Here is a 16231-nt window from a genome sequence, read left to right on the forward strand (position 1 = left end):
CACCCTTCCCTGACAATGTCCGCAAACACCAATGAACATTCCGGCGACGGCTTCTTCTTAACTCCGCATCAGCAAGGTCTGCTATTTGCTGCCCTCAACACGAACAAACAGCAGGCGCTTACTAGCTCTGCCGCGCCGAACCCAGTCTCCCTCTCTCCCAGCTCCTTCAAGCACTCCCCCAGCAATGGTGCCCCCGTCGCCGGAGGCTACCAGGAGAGTCCCTTCATCGACAACTATGAATACGAGTTTGGAGATTCCAGCTTCGACTTTTCTTTTGCCGGAAACGACCAGGCTGCCATGATTGGCGACATGCCGTCTACCTCTGATAAATCCGATACCCCCGAAGATGACTTGCACGAGAAGCGCAGCTATCCCGACGACGATGACGATGACGGTCTAGAGAATGACGCGAAAAGGCGTGAGGCCGGTGAAAAGATTCCAAAGAAGCCCGGCCGAAAGCCGCTGACCTCGGAGCCTACTTCCGTAAATCAACCCTTTTCCCACATGCCCCTGTTCTCTAATACTAATGCACATGCTAGAAACGCAAGGCGCAGAACCGTGCCGCACAGAGAGCATTCCGCGAGAGAAAGGAGAAGCACCTCAAAGACCTCGAAATCAAGGTTGAGGAGTTGGAAAAGGCATCTGAAGCTACCAACCATGAAAACAGCAGGCTTCGAGCCCAGGTTGACCGCATGAACACTGAGCTCAAGCAGTACAAGCAAAAGATGTCCATGCTTGCTCAACCCAAGCCTTCACTGCAGAGCGTTCCTTTCCCTGGTGCTGGTGTCAACGGTATCAACGACGTCAACTTCCAGTTTGAATTCCCCAAGTTTGGAGCCCTTCCCGGCCCGCCCCTCAGCAAGCCGGCCCAGAGATCCGTGTCCCAACCCCTCAGCCCCCAAAATGGCACCCAGGTGTCTAGCCCCGCCGTCAGCATGAGCAGCGACATCAAGTCTCCTCGGCAGTCGGCCGCTCAGTTCAAGGAAGACTTGGCCAAATTTTCCAACATCTTCTCACCTTCGATGAGCAGCTCCGCCGGCAATGGCTCACGCGCCAGCGTTGACTCGGCCAACTATAGCTTCCCGGGGGCCACGAGCTCGCCGTCTGCCTCGTCCAACTCCAATGTTGGGCCCAGCTCCTCCTGTGGCACCTCACCTGAACCCTTTACACAGTCTCCTATGGGCTTCAAGCCAGTCGATGCTCTCAGCACAATTGGCGAGGAGCAGCTGCCCATAAATAACTCGGAGCAGGCGTTCACTGACTTTGCCAATGCGGACTTTGGCACCAACAGTCTGGACTGGCTTGCGCAACAGAACGGCGGCCAGTTTGATCCCCAGCTTTTCAATGACTACAGAGAGCCGCAGCAAAATATCATGTCCAACCCATCTTTTGACGACTTCTTCAACGATTCATTTGATGCCGACTTCCTCACGCCTTTCAACGCTGCTACCAACGCCAACCTGCCCAAGAAGAATAATCTCATTGCTGAGATTGACGCGAAGCAGAACGAAGATGACGTCCCGGTCGGTGGCAAGAATAGACGAGCACACGAGATCTGGTATGTCCAGTCTTACAATCGGCCGCAATTCGACACATATTCTAACCCGTTGTGCAGGGAAAAGTTGCAGGAATGCCCCAAAGCCCAGAGCGGCGATTTTGACCTCGATGGTCTATGTAGCGAGCTCACCAAGAAGGCCAAGTGCTCCGGTAGCGGCCCCGTTGTCGGTGAGGTCGACTTTGACACCATCCTCAAAAAGTACATGGGCAAGGATGTCGCCTCTGAGTGTGTCGCCGACAAGCTCGGCATCGAAGTGGACAGGAGCAAGACGACCAAGAAATAAGATAGGCGGCGTTGCTGACGCCCTGTACAAGGTCGTTTTGCTAGTATGTTTACGAGTGCGGGACACAAACTATCGGGATATCCAGGGTGTATTCTAACGAGGAGTTGGGCAACAATGGTTTTTTTTTTCGCGGCACGCAGCAATTTCGCCAATCAAGGATGCTTTTTTACACGGCGTTTTTATGCGCAGGGGCTTTGCTCTCCGAGAGCAGAGGATGCAAAGGGGGACGGCGACTCTTTGTTCCAACAATGTCAGCGGAAATCGCCCTGTCTCCAGGCGACACTGGCTTGTTTCAATACCGGTTTTCAATACTGGGGCAAATGACAAGCCGTAGTTATAGATGAAGAAGAGGAAAAGGAGAGGAAAAAGAGGAGATGATTATCATAGGCTTGCCTTTTCTCAGTGTTGTTGGCGTTGGCTATTATCTGCTTTGCATTTACAAATCTATACGTTTATGTCTTTCGGCTCGAGGTGCGAGGCTCGGACTGTTTTGATCCGTTTTTCTTTCTTGTTGTGCAGGTTCCTCAAGGCATTGTTTCTATGTCTGCGGAGTCCTTTGTAACTATCTTTGACAGAACAACTACTTGTATACGGAACCGAATAACACTCCTTTGAATACAAGCCTGATTTTGTGCATCGTTGATGTGAGTTGCTTGATTCCCTGGAATGCGACAACGCTTCTTAGGGCTGTCCAGTATAGCAGCATTGGACGGACGACTTCACTTTTGCGCCATGGACTAGGTAGCGACCAAGATCATGGTGAGATAACGTTATATATGTATCTGTCAGAAACAGTACAACCGAATAAAATCTGTCAGAAACAGTACAACCGAATAAAAGAACAAGGCTCGTCTGGCTATACACTCGAATTTAAGCCAAGAAATCGCACCCAATCGCATCAAATCGCAATGCTATGTAGAATATATGAAGAGGAGAATAACAAAGGATACCAGTCTTCTTGCGCTGAGTACATGGCATGTACAGGCAACAAGTACCAATCAATCAATAAAATCAGGCAAGAGAAACAAACATGATAGCTGTGCCGAGGTTGTGTGTCAGGGCAACCTTGTAAGAAATGTGATCGCAGCTTTGACGCTCAAGAGAATTGTCAAGGAAATAGAACCATCCATGTATGTGCTTGGGCGTGATTATTTAAGAAGTGGGCCCTCTATCCGTGGCCCAGGGTATAAAACCAGTACTGAACAGGCGAAAAAGCAGAAAGTCGAAATCCAAAACCAGTCAACTCCAGTATGAAGAGTGGCGTAAAAATAGTCTAGCTGATGACTACGCGAGCGCCCTCTTTCCCTAAAACACCCCGCTCTTTGGGCTTGGGGCTGTGGTTACGACCCTTCTTGCCCTTGAGAAACCCAAACATGCTGCTTGAGCCCTCGTGCTTTGAGACGGCCGCTGTATTGGCATCAATGGGCAATGTCGCGTCTCGACGGGCGAGGTCAGACCAGCTACCACCGCCATCAAGAGTAACTTGAACGCCACCAGTGGGGCTTGTTATCCTGTTGCTATTGGACATGTTCCGCCTAGAAACGTATTCGCTTCGATAGTTGGGAGGCGCTGGGGCGGAGCGGACCGGCTTGGGATAAGTCGCCTCATCACTGACAGATGTTCCGAGGAAGGGCACGTCTCCTGCAGGGGGGGCAGGCACTGCATCATCGGTGGTGATGGCTCTTGGACCGTCACCATGAGCCGGCTGCAGTGGGGGTGGGTGTCTCGGATGTTGAGGGATGCCAGCCTCTTCAGCAGCTTCTGTGTATCTGTAGTCGTTTGTTAGCAGGTCTGGCGCAAAGGCATCGAGGTTGGACTGTTCTTATTACTTCTTGTACGCAGCTATCGTGTAATCAAATGGGCTGAAGTCCGTTTCGATCATACGATAGAGCTCATCCTCTCGGATTTCTTGCTGTGAGGCGTCCTCCTTTAAACGTTCACGTGGCTTTTGTCGTCTCGCTCGCGCCTCCAAAGGGGCTTCCTCTAGCAGTAATTCTTCAAGATCATACGTGGCATCGAAATTCGTCTTCTCAGAGGATGGTATGAATATGGGCTCGATCCGCTTCTGTTCCAGGTGATCAAAGTTGATGTCGCGGAAAAATTCGTGACTAGTGAAATGATCCCAGGTATGGCCGAGACGAGTGTTCGGGTTCGAATCCAGGGCTGAGCCAATGGCATAAAGGCAAGGGAGAGAGACGGGGGGTTGCGTAACGGGATATCTGGGTTGTTGGTATTGAATTTGTTGGCTTAAGGTGGACTCGGAAGTGCCATCGAAAGGACGCTGCATAGGTTAGCCGACTATCCCAGAAAGCAAAGTGTCAATTCGGCCGTACCTTGTTGTAGATGCATTCGTAAAAAAGAACGCCGAGCGACCACCAATCTGCACGGACATCGTAACCCTTACCAGCGTATACCTCGGGCGCGAGATAGGCGAGGGTGCCAGACTTGCTGGTCAAAACTCGTCCTGGAACGACGTCGGACGCAACATTCTTGTACCGGTCAGCACGTGCCACACGTATGGAAAGTAGTGGTTTATAAGCATACAAAATCCGTCAGATGCACATGGCCATCTGCATCCAGAAGAACATTATCCGGCTTGACATCTCGGTGAATGATGTTGTTGGCATGAACATAGCGCAAGGCGCATGCCAATTCCGCAATCCAGAAGCGAACAGCCTCTTCGGTAAATGTTTTTCGGGAAATGTGAAAACGCAGGTCACCGCCGCTCATGAGGTCGACAATCAAATACCTGTAGTTTTGTGAGCCGAGGTATGCCAAGGATAGCGGGGAGAGATACTATGGGGAAAGACGTACATGTATTCAATATCCTGGAAGCTGTAGCGCAAGTTGCAAATGAAAGGATGGTTGACATGCTCAAGCATGCGACGCTCGCGCACGATGTTGCGGACGCTCTCGGACTTGACAACTAGCATAGTACGATGTGGTCAGCAAGACATTGACTCACTGCGGGGCAGGGGTCTGGCAGATAGTTGAGGCCTACCTTCATCTTTGCGAATATACTTCAGGGCAAATGATAGCCCGGTATCCTTTCGCTCAACGATGCGGACTTTGCCAAAGGCACCGCGACCGACGACTCGTAAAAGGCGAAAGTGGTTGAGACTTACTATAGAAGTGTTAGAAGCCTTGGTCAATTGGGAAGATGCAATGGAAACGACGGAGCGACATGTGTGCTTGAAAACAGCGCGAGAGCCGCCGGTGAGGTGAGGAATGTCCTGGAGTGACTCCAGAGGGCAGGTGTAGAGCGAGTGGTAAGAGGTGTGCTGCACGGCACTTCTAGAAGCACGGCAGCGGGAGCGGGAGCATACCTTCGCCGTTGAGGTCGACAGGCTTTCCCTGGCCGTTACCCATAATGAGGGTGACGAGGTGTGCGGAATAAACAGGTAAAGGGTGCTTAGAAGCCAAGAATCATGCTGGAAGGACTCGAAGGATGGCAAGGGAGTTGTATTTAGGCGACGTCGGGGGGCGATGAATGTTGCGTGGAGGACGACTGTCGTTGCGCGGGACGGGGAAGGCCGTTTGCTGTGACACTGAGAGACGGGCTGCAGGCAGGCGAATAATGGACGGAATCGGCGTTGGGTCTTGCAGATTCAATTGTCGTGTAGAGGGGAGGGTCGAGTCTTCGCAGAAGAGGGCGAGCGAGGGAGTCGTCTTGTGGTGACTTTGGCGAGGATGCCAAGATGGAAAGTCGCTGTGTTGCGGGAAGGGAAAGTCGTGCAGCGGCCGGGACTTGGTCAAAGCGGGAACGAGGGTGAGAGAAGAGAGCGAGACAAGTGAGAAGGCGAGCACCTGTTACGGTGGGCCAAAACCGCTAAAATGGTTTTCGTTTTTAGCGGGCACAGCGGGCACAATGGGCGGGGAGGGACCACTGGGGGCCACTGTCGACAGCACTTGGCTTTGCTGGGTCCGGCCCTGACACGGCGCTGCGCAGCGCCTGGAGAACAAGAATATAGTGGACTCTGTAATATGGGCTATGTTCTGTTAGTTCCATGACCGACAACTGATGCAGGAAGACGTGTCTCTCAAAATGTGTTCCGACAGATCTCCTTTATACATTTTCAAAGAACTACCACCCAACCTTGGACGGGAAGAAAATCTGTCAACAAAAGCACCTGTGTCATGCACTGTCCAGACACATGTAGCAATGAAGGTACCTTCATTGCGGGTCACCTCATTTAGCTCCAGCAAACAGGCTCGCGAGAAACCCTGTGCGGCTGCCAGCGGCCAGCCCGTTGAGCAGCAAATCACGAACTTGGGACCCTGGAGCGCGCTGTGCGATGCTTGCACCATTTCAGCCGGCAGCACCAAATAACTGCTGGATAACCAGCCTAATTCTCTTGGGCCTCTAGTCACAACAGCCAGTGCGACGGGGAGAAGCAGATTAACCCTAAGTAATCCTGACCAGCATTACAAGTCGTGTAGGATGTTTCTGTGCACTGCTGAGGTGGATTTGCAGCAATTTCCAGGGCAGCACAAGACTTGCCGAAACGTGCTGCAAAATGCCTGTACCTAGCTGGCCAGGCAAAGGATTCCCACATCCACCACAACGACCCTTTTCTCTCTGGCACACATATCTGCAGCCTGCAACTTCAACCATCACGCATCGGATGTGCATCTCACTTCAGCCACGCCCTGGAGCTGATAGTACTTACTCTCGCTCCCTTGACACCCACAACCTGCAAGCCCGCCTCCAGCATTAGCGAATGTCACCAAGCCACAGGGGGCTTTGGCTCGCTGCTACGCTGCGTCATAGTTGCCACCCAGCACTAATACCACCAGACAAACACCCACAACTGCTTCTGGTCTCCTCTAACTAGTTAGTTAGCATGCATCTCACGATTATGAGCATCACTGCCGACATGGAAACCATCGCTTCCCTACATTCCGGTTCGATGCCTCATCATGATAACCTCGCCACGCCTCCAAACCCTCGCGACAGGCGTGTTGTGCAACGGGCAAGGATTGGCATTATCAATCAGCTACTCAAGTCCTCGTCCATCAACACCTGTTGCACTACTTGATACGGTCGCCTTGCGGCTCTCTTGTGCGTACGGAGCAAATGGGTCCCAATATGCTCCATGGAAATGCGGGCTGGTTGTACTGCTAACGGAGGTTGAGAGGCCGCAGCTGTCCGACAATAGCAAGCTGTTGGCAAGCCCATCATCATGGGCACCATTCTTTTGCCCCGTCATCTAAGACTCCTCTGCTGCATGCTGCCTTGCTTACAGACGTAGCGCCAGGCCCTGTTTGCGACCCGACAGAGGCACAGGCCCTCGAGTTGGTCAACCGATATCCAGTACACCTCGACCCGACGCCTTGAATCACAAGCCTGTCACCGCCTCCGCTAGTTACCCTCGCGCAACTGTTTCAAGTATTAACTTTAACCTTTCTGGTCCAATCCATGCACGTCAAATCCTATTGGACTAGTGCAGGGCAAGCCATGCGGCGTCGCTAGCTAGCGGGCCCGGGGTCGCCGGCCATATCCAACGCTGCAAAGGCCTTTCTACTGGCCAACATCTACTAACATCTCGTCTCTAGATCAGTCAAGACCTGCACTACTAAACCCAACTTTGACAAGAGCCGTCTTGACGGCTCAACTTCCAACGCTCACTTCTTGTTGCGGAGCTGACCGAGGTTTCTGATGAACAGTCCAGCAGCACATTGCCGCGTCGATCAATTTACATCAGCTGCACGATGTGCTCGAAAACTAGACTATCATAACCCGATGTGGCGACTTTCACGTGGTAACTGCGCAAGATACAGTTTCTATCGGAACCAACATCAATCCAAAACCAGGGCTCTGGTCTCATCGTCAGTTTCTGCAATATGTACTCAAGTATCCCAGCCTGGGTGGCTTATGGCCGGCTCTTGCCGCCCGCTATACCCCGGTTGGCCAGGTTTAAGGCGTTAACAATCTATTGACGCTATGATAACTAGTTCGGCTGTCTGCTTGACCGATTGCCACAGTCTACTCAAAATTCAAACCCCTATTATCAGGGTCAACCGAATAACCCCTTGTTAGTCGGGCAACTCTGCGGCAACCACCAGACGCGGATATGGACCTGCAGGCCCATGCTGCAGCCTTGTCCAGAATACGGAGTAGAGGGCGCCACAATGGAACACGATGGTTGTCCAGCTCAAGAATATTCCGTGGCTTCCAGAACAAATGCGCCCGCACTATGACCTAGGTACAGCATCTCATTGGTCTCGAGCATGTGCAAACTGCGGCGGGACGGGTCTGCACCGACAAGTTCGTATAGGTGCGCTGGTTGACTTGAGTTACCAGCTGTCCGTACTTGTCACTGGTAGCCAGCCGAGACCGTATCCCTGCTGAACCACGTGTCGACCTCGATCCCCGTTGCAGCGGAAGACAACACGTTGGAACTTGGCCCACAGCACCCCTGAGCAGAGCAGTGGGTGACACTGGGCAACTGCCTATTACTGCCGTGCCCCGACGGCTGTGATTTGCGCCCTGCCACATAGCCGAAGGGGCCAGACAGCCACTTCGAATATCCGTTCGGTGGAATACAAATAGTATGCAATTACCAATGTGACAGGCATTGGTAATATAACAGACCTATACATAGCTGTTACGAACATGTCGTTACGCCCGCTAATGATATTGTGCTCGGCATAGGTTGCTAAAATGGTTGCCCATGTTCACACTGAGACCTGCACATCCCTAAATGGCCAGAGCGCCTAGCGGCACAATATCTCCATCTGTGTCTTGGCTCTCGGAAGCTGATAATTAATAGGTTCCCGGGCATGTCCTCTTCATTCAGCTCCATGCGATAATGCGACACGAGCATTGGTCAAACGAGCCTGCAGCACTACGATTCTGTCCCGTCGCGCCGTCGCATGATACTAGGTGTGGTTTCTCACTGTCTCTTATCCGCCCGGCGCATGTAGTATGCATATACTTGCATCAGACCGCTGAAATGGTGTACGGAAATGCCATGTCATGACTTGGCCGTCGTCTTCAGCCACGCTCCCAGGCTAACGCCAAAATCAGTACAGTCAGTTAATATTAGCCACCACGGCAGAAATCTGTGAGCTATGCGCGTATCTACCAGAGACGGCCGTCGAAACACACCTTGTCATCTTCCTCTTTCTGGTGCCTTTGACCAAGAATGGGGCTAGTTATGACAAGTAGCCTGTAGGCGGACATCCGCTCCGCCCCAGTCGGTCAGGCCGCCGATCGAGGTTGCGGGCCACAAGCAGGAATTGGAATGACGGGGTTAAGGCTTCTAGAAGCCCCAACTGCGGGCGCGTCCGAGTCCGTATAGACGGGGGCCAATGCTGGCGGCGGTGCCACCGCCCGAAGTAGATTTCCGCAACGCTGAGACAAAGGGGTCTCCGTCTAGGCGCACGTTTTCGGAATTAAGGCCGAAGTAAGCAGGTATCGTCGCGCCAGACCCGGTCAAGGGCAAAGCTATTGGTACTGGTGGTTATCTGCCGCCTTGGACGCACCAGCACTTGAGCTCACTTGGTCCGGAAACTCGCCGCAACGCTCCTCAGTGGGCTCACTTTCAATATTCCCCGGTTCTGCGCTGGATAGGCGGTGGGGAGCCATGCTAGCTTTAATCTGACATGCAATGGCGCTTATGAGCTGTAGGCTTCGCTGGTTGCAAATCAGTTCGATCGGCGCCGTCAACGCCGACAGACAGGGTGCTCGTGCCGTGCCTGCCAGTGTGAGCGCTTGTTTCGATAGCCTGGCTCAATTCTGAGACGGGCTCCTGGCCAGCGTTTCATCCCAAGGACAGGCTTCCGTGCGTTTTCAGGGCCGTACGACACGCAGGCTCAGCTTGGCGCTCTGTTCTGAGTTTGTCATATTATGCTGCCACAAATTACGCCAGCATGGAGCTGTGCGGTCTCGTCTACTGGCTCTCTTCAGACCTGTTTGCTCTTGGTAACATTCTCAGATACAGGATTTTGACTACACCTAGTTCCTTAGGGCGGGCTCGTATGGTCATGTGCTGCATGATGCGCTCACACAGACGAAGTCATCCACTCAAACTACAGGGATACATGCAATCCGCAAGTACGATAGAGCCAAGAGACAGGGAGCTCTGTGCCCATCCAACGCTCGACTGCGCGCACAAGCATCATGGTGTTTTGCACTTGCAGCCATGCTGCTTGCTGGTGAAGTCTGTGGAGCCACCAGACTTGGCACTGCCACAAGGTAATGCATTCGATGTATGTACATGTATTGACTCTGCAGTGAGCTGTTTGTAACAGCATGAATACGCTCTGCTGTTTCAACGTCCTCAAAGCAAGTCGGAGTCGTGGCGTCTTCTCTGCATGGTCGCTATAGTCCGTCATACTGGTGGGTTCTTTGATTCGTCCAATGTCGTAATAGTTGTCGACCTGATGTCGGAGAATTTGATGCAGATTTATGCTGAACCACACCCCGCAGGCTCTCAAAGGAAAGCGGCCTCCGCTTAAATCGGCAGTGTATGTGCATGGGTAGCTGATCAGGCTCATTTTATTTGATGCGATGCGTGCTTTCTTTGAGCGCCGACTTCGGCGTGCTGCCTGCCAACGGCTTTCTTCTAAGACGAGTGTTGCTTCTTGCCAGGTACCACAGACCAGTCTGTTAATTATTTCTGTGTCTTCGGGAGAGGTGACGCCCGCGAGGCGATTCTGGCTCGGTGGTGGTGATTTTTGGTCCAACTCTAAAATAGGAAGCCAGCATGGCCAGCGTTGGATGGAAGCTGGTCACCTACCTTAAAGTGAGAGAATGTGACATGATCTTTACACCGTCTTTTAACATGTAGCCAAGAGCTCATCGCACCAGGCCGGACCATCATGATCGGCTCGCGTGCGTCTCTCAGCGCCACTCAGGCTCCCGTTACGGTTACGGTCCGAAGCAGCTCCAAGCCGGCTAACTAAACAAGTTGCCGCAACGTTTCATTACAGCTGCTGTCGTGGCACACGAGACGAGGCTTGCACCTCCACCCTGCCCGCGCCTTTTGTCCCGATCTGGAGACATGGCGAGGTGAAGATCAAAATAACTAGTACGCCCTTGGCAAACCCGGTTGTCTTGCTCTTGTCGTCTCTAACATAGAAAAACTACAAAGCCCGCCAACAATCAGTTGGCCACCGCCCCGCCCCATACATATAAGCATATTATTAACAGGAGTTGTAAGTCAACAGCCACAATGTCAGACCATAGCCATTTCGCCACATACCCCAGCCTCAAGGACCGCGTCGTCGTCATTACCGGCGGCAGCATGGGTATTGGCGCCTCCATGGTCGAGCACTTTGCTGTGCAGGGCGCGCAGGTCGTCTTCCTCGACATTGACGATGCCGCGGCCGCAGCCACCTCGGCCCGCGTGGCGTCGCTCGGGGTCGCGCACGCGCCCGTCTACCACCACTGCGACGTCGCGGACATTGCCGGCGCGCTGCAGCCGACGGCGGCTGCTATCCTCGCCGCCTTCCCGCGCGTCGACTGCCTGATCAACAGCGCGGCCGCGGCCATGGCGAAGCCGACGGCCGACATCACGCCGGCGTGGTGGGCCCGCGCTGTCGACGTCAACCTCAGCCACCAGTTCTTCCTCACGCAGGCGCTGCTGCCTGGCTTACTGCAGGCGGCGCCGACGGCGGCCGTCGTCAACATGGGCAGCATCACGTGGGCGGTGCCGGCGACGGGCGTCGTGCCGTACACGACGATGAAGGCGGCGGTCGTGGGGCTGACGCGCACGCTGGCGCACGAGCTCGGGCCGCAGGGTATCCGCGTCAATAGCATCATGCCGGGGTCGATCGCGACGGAGAGGGAGCTGCGCGACGTCATGACGCCGGCGTACGAGGCGCGCGTGCTCGGCAGCCAGGCCATCAAGAGGCTGCTCGTGCCCCCGGAGATTGCGCGGACGGCCATGTGGCTGTGCGCCGACGACAGCTCGGGCATGACGAACCAGAGCATCCGCGTTGATGGCGGCTGGACATGAGTACGTATGGCGCGCATGGGCAGTTGGTAGTGTTTGTGAAATGTCATACGGTTGTAAAGCGGCCATGGATACTGTTGTAAGCGGCCATGGCATGCTGGGTAGTGTTTGTGAAATACCATACTGTTGTGTAAAACGGCCATGGCATGCTGGAAAAATCGCAAATCGGGCCCTTCAAAGGAGGTGTAAGCCATTTTTTGGTAGTAAATGATGTGGTGCAATAGTTGGTCTACACGAGCATGTCACGGCCTTTACCTTTGCTAGTACAGGGTAGCTTATCTCTTACTGTCCAGGCATCTCGATGCAATTTACTGTGGCCGTGCGAGAGGCGCGCCTATATATCGACTTTGTGCAATCTGGTCACAGGTGTTGATGCAGCTTCCTACATACTTGGGGTTATCTCGCGCCGATTGCAGATGGCTGTGAGACAGCATGACGTCGTCGCCCGTGTTCTGGTGTTTGCAGGTCCTTTGTACGCTGCGCCATCCATGCTGCGTGCATGCCGCAACTGTACTCTGTAGCGATAAAGAAAGACCCCAACACGGAAAATGGGATCGCCGTCAGCTGCAGACTGGTGGGTGGTCGGGGGGAGATGAGGGCTGAAAATGACGTGGGCAGCGGCGAAAGATCGTGGCGCGGGCTAGAGTGGTGATTGGTCTTTGTGGACATTCAGAACAAAACGCCGGCGGAAATGTTGATGAACTAGGTCCTTCTAGATAACATGGTCTTGACTATATTCGTACACGTGCATTTGTACTATTTCCCACACGGGCTTTCGGTGAGGGGTACAAGGTTCAAAAGGCTCAATGGCAATGAACCCCGCGCAAGCTCCGTCCGGGCCTTGGAGGAGGGCAAGAGGGGCACGGCTGTGCCTGCTATCCGTACATTGCCACTTGCAAACGAGCTAGTCATCCTGTTTATGTTCAAACTACAAGACGTACCCCTTTCCTTGATCAATGTCCCCTTGATCTCTCACCCCTTCTTTGGATGAAGACGCCTCTGCCTCGCCACCCAGTCCCTGTGCCGATCCGACCATCCAACCCGCCGTCCTATCGAAGCACCCACGCCCCGCGCATCCCCCACCAACGTCATCCACCAGCCTTGGTCCCGGCACCTGTTCCGATCCAGCGGCAGCCATCAAGCCACGCCTCCCGGCTCCCTCGTCCTGCGGCTCCTGCTCCCCCTTCCCTCTACACAAGCGGCCCCTACGCAAACACCTATTCCACCATGTCGACAGCTCCTCTCCAGTCCACCGAGGTCGCGACCGGCGACGCCCTCGCCAAGCAGATTGCCGGCATCATCGATGTAGACGTCAAGAACACGACGTCGTCGGCCCAAGCCACGGCGGCTGAAGACACGGCCGACAAGATTGACGCGCTCTTCCAGAAGGCGCTCGCCGCAAACAAGGACGGCGCCGAGGACTTCCTCTACACCCTCTGGGATGTCGTCATCAAGTCGGCCGTGACCATCCCCGCGACCGACCAGCGCCTGCAGCAGCTCGTCAGCGTCATCGAGGCACTCCAGAAGAAGAAGACAGCCGAGGTTGAGATTTGGGATGCCAAGACTTGGGTGTGGAAGGACCTGCCTATGCTTGGTCCCGCGCTGAGAGAAGCATGGAACTGTAAGTGAACACTTGGCCTTGGAGCCCAAGTACACGTGGAGAGACTGACACGACGACAGTCAAGCCCGAGTTGGACGGCAAGGAAGATCACGCGTCGCTCCAGAGATGGATCTCGCTCAACTCGTTTGCCGCGCGCATCCTCGGCCACCGTATCCAGTCGTCCTTCAACCTCGGCCTGTGGGAGCTGCGCGCCGGCCTCGAGGAGAAGCACCCGTCCGAGGCGTCGCGCGACCTGCACCTCAGCACCGCCAGCGAGTGGCTCTGGCACGCCGGCGACGAACTGCACCGCCTGTCGTCCGCCGCCGCGGGCTCCCTCAAGCAGGAGGAGGTGGACTTGACCAAGGCCGGCAGCCTCGTCGAGGCCCCCATCAAGGGCCCGTCCAAGGACCGATGGACGTTTTGGAAGAAGCGCCTCGGCGAGCTGTCGTCGGAGATGTCTTGTGCGGCCAAGGAAGAGGGCCTCAAGGAGAGAGTGGACGGCGTGGTGAAGAAGATGAGCACGATTGAAAAGGGTGGGAAATAAGCAGGTTCCACCGATGTGCGCTGCTTGACAGCATGATTCTTAAAACTCTTATTCCAGTTTATATACATGATTTCATCTATTGAAGCAAGTTCGTCGGAACTATTCTGTAGGGCTTCATGCTTATATGATTTAAAGACCAACTCCGATACTCCCATTCAACATGGTTCCCACATCCCGACTACCACAACTGGCACCGCAACAACCACCACGCGCATATAGTCATCACCCTCCACACTCTACGCATACATCATGTCGCCGTCCTCTTCATCATCATCCACCACCACCGGCACGTCCTTCTTCTTGACCATTTCCTCGCGACACATGGGGCACGTCCCGACGCTGCGCAGCCACGGGCCGACGCACTCGAGGTCGAACCGATGGCGTCCCTGGCACGGCAGCGCAACAACCAGACACCACTCGTCCTCCAGGTACGGGATCTTGCAGATGGCGCAGTCGTCGTCCTCGGCCAGCGTCTTGCGCGGCACCCTGTCCAGGCCGTCGACAAACTCCTGCGAGACGCCGCGGAGCGACGTGGGCGGGTCCTGGATCTCGCCGTCGAGCGTGGTGATGAGCTGCTCGAGAAAGGAGCGGTTGTCGGCCGTCGGCGCCGTCGTGTGCAGCGTCAGCAGCTGGTCCTGCAGCATCCGGAACAGGTCGGCCGTGTCGACGGGCGTCGGCGTGGCGTGCGGGTTGTGCTGCGCGCCCCCGGCTGGCGTCTCCGCCACGCGGTTCAGCAGCGAGAAGAAGGACGCCATGTCCACGCGCCGCCCGCGTCGCGGCTCGGTGAACTGCACGTTGTGCTCGACTGATCAAAGGAGGGGGCGTATGTTAGTTGAAAAGCGGCCGGGGGCGCGCGGGGGAGGGGTAACGGACCTTCGTATTGGGTTGCCATGGTGTGGAAAGGGAGGGCGCGGTGAATGTGATTTGCGAAGAGAAAAAAAGAGTGGTGGAAGAGGTCCGGCGAGGGTAGAAAGAGGAAGAGGGCGAGGAATCAGGCGCCAGTCGCTCTGCGCAATGCAAAAGGTGCGAAGTGGTTGAAGCAGGCAGAGAAGACGGTTACGTCTGCATCCTGCATCCCACTTTGGACTTACCTGCTGCGGGGCGGGACAACCCTGTAGCGGCCTGCCGATTTTAGCGGAAACTCGTGCTAACCCCCCCCCCCCTGCTTCTGAAGCTCCCGAAGCTCCCCCTAAGCTCCAATGATGAAATCCGCTCCGCACTCCGCGCAAACCACTGACCATTTAAGACAACCACAACAACCAACAACTTTTCCTCTTTCCATCGTCTCCAACCCTCCAATCCATCACCACCCGAAACTTTCAAACCAACCACGCATCCTCCATATCCACCATGCCTGCTACCGCCATCATCGGCTCCACCGGGCTTGTCGGCTCCCACATCCTCTCCACCATCCTGGCCAGCGAGTCCTTCACGCCCGTGAGCACCATCACGCGCCGCGCGCCCAAGACGACCTCCCCCGCGCTCAACGCCGTCGTCAGCACAGACACGACGCAGTGGGCGGGCCTCCTGTCGGGCCTCTCGCCGGCGCCCGCGGCCGTCTTCTCCGCGCTGGGCACGACGCGCGCGGCGGCGGGCAGCCTCGCGGCGCAGTGGGCGATTGACCACGACCTCAACGTGGAGCTGGCGCGGGCGGCCAAGGCGGCAGGCGCGCAGACGTTTGTGTTTGTGTCGAGCGGCGGCACCCGCGGGCTGCTGTCGAGCGGGGTGCCGTACAGCCGGATGAAGAACGGCGTCGAGGACGCCGTCCGGGAGCTCGGCTTCGCGCACGCCATCGTCCTCAAGCCCGGCGTCATCCTCGGCGAGCGCGAGCAGCGCCGCACCGCCGAGAGCTGGTTCCAGAGCCTGACGCACGGCCTCGGCCGCGTCAGCACCGCCGCAAAGGACTTCTTGGGCCAGGACGCAGAGGTTATTGCCAGGGCCGCCGTCAGGGCTGCCGAGTTGGCTGCGCAGGGCAAGGCCCCGAGCGAGTACTGGGTCGTCGAGGCGAGTGAGATCCTGAGGCTCGGCAGGACAGAGTGGAAGGAGGCGGAGAAGCCGGCGGCGTAAGGGGACTGACTGCTGTGCGGCGGGAGAAGATTGGCCTGCAAAGGAAGCGAATATAGCTGTATGGGAAACGCGGTAATGGGACGTGGTGGGCAAGTTTTATTTATTTTTTTATCTACGATACCAGAATGCCAACTCTATCTTAATGTTGTACCAGTGTCAAGACTTGTGAAAACCTTCAATTTGGTCATACTTTGTGGGAGGATTGACCAATAAATGA

General features: G+C 55.2%; 6 protein-coding genes across 6 annotated transcripts; 4 read left to right on the forward strand and 2 right to left on the reverse strand.

The window, feature by feature from the left end:
• Positions 1-15: 15 nt before the first annotated feature.
• Positions 16-1841, forward strand: CCM_09377 (bZIP transcription factor (AP-1), putative; the record flags this gene model as incomplete). The annotated part of the gene is made up of 3 exons (XM_006674511.1): positions 16-483; positions 540-1558; positions 1616-1841. 3 exons carry the CDS (start codon positions 16-18, stop codon positions 1839-1841), a joined length of 1713 nt encoding a protein of 570 aa, XP_006674574.1.
• A 1273-nt stretch (positions 1842-3114) lies between these two features.
• On the reverse strand, positions 3115-5210 carry CCM_09378 (protein kinase, putative; the record flags this gene model as incomplete). Its single annotated transcript, XM_006674512.1, has 7 exons — positions 3115-3610; positions 3671-4122; positions 4175-4330; positions 4386-4590; positions 4656-4767; positions 4807-4965; positions 5168-5210. 7 exons carry the CDS (start codon positions 5208-5210, stop codon positions 3115-3117), a joined length of 1623 nt encoding a protein of 540 aa, XP_006674575.1.
• Positions 5211-11020: 5810 nt separating this feature from the next.
• Positions 11021-11806, forward strand: CCM_09379 (short-chain dehydrogenase/reductase SDR; the record flags this gene model as incomplete). Its single annotated transcript, XM_006674513.1, has 1 exon — positions 11021-11806. One exon carries the CDS (start codon positions 11021-11023, stop codon positions 11804-11806), a length of 786 nt encoding a protein of 261 aa, XP_006674576.1.
• Positions 11807-13030: 1224 nt separating this feature from the next.
• Positions 13031-13947, forward strand: CCM_09380 (uncharacterized protein; the record flags this gene model as incomplete). Its single annotated transcript, XM_006674514.1, has 2 exons — positions 13031-13424; positions 13484-13947. The coding sequence occupies 2 exons, from the start codon at positions 13031-13033 to the stop codon at positions 13945-13947; spliced, it is 858 nt and encodes a 285-aa protein (XP_006674577.1).
• Positions 13948-14183: 236 nt separating this feature from the next.
• CCM_09381 (Zinc finger domain-containing protein, RING-type) lies at positions 14184-14839 on the reverse strand (the record flags this gene model as incomplete). Its single annotated transcript, XM_006674515.1, has 2 exons — positions 14184-14752; positions 14821-14839. 2 exons carry the CDS (start codon positions 14837-14839, stop codon positions 14184-14186), a joined length of 588 nt encoding a protein of 195 aa, XP_006674578.1.
• A 458-nt stretch (positions 14840-15297) lies between these two features.
• On the forward strand, positions 15298-16014 carry CCM_09382 (NAD(P)-binding domain; the record flags this gene model as incomplete). Its single annotated transcript, XM_006674516.1, has 1 exon — positions 15298-16014. The coding sequence occupies one exon, from the start codon at positions 15298-15300 to the stop codon at positions 16012-16014; it is 717 nt and encodes a 238-aa protein (XP_006674579.1).
• Between the last annotated feature and the right edge of the window lie 217 nt (positions 16015-16231).

The sequence above is a fragment of the Cordyceps militaris genome (assembly GCF_000225605.1).
Source record: "Cordyceps militaris CM01 unplaced genomic scaffold CCM_S00009, whole genome shotgun sequence".
Taxonomy (NCBI): domain Eukaryota; kingdom Fungi; phylum Ascomycota; class Sordariomycetes; order Hypocreales; family Cordycipitaceae; genus Cordyceps; species Cordyceps militaris.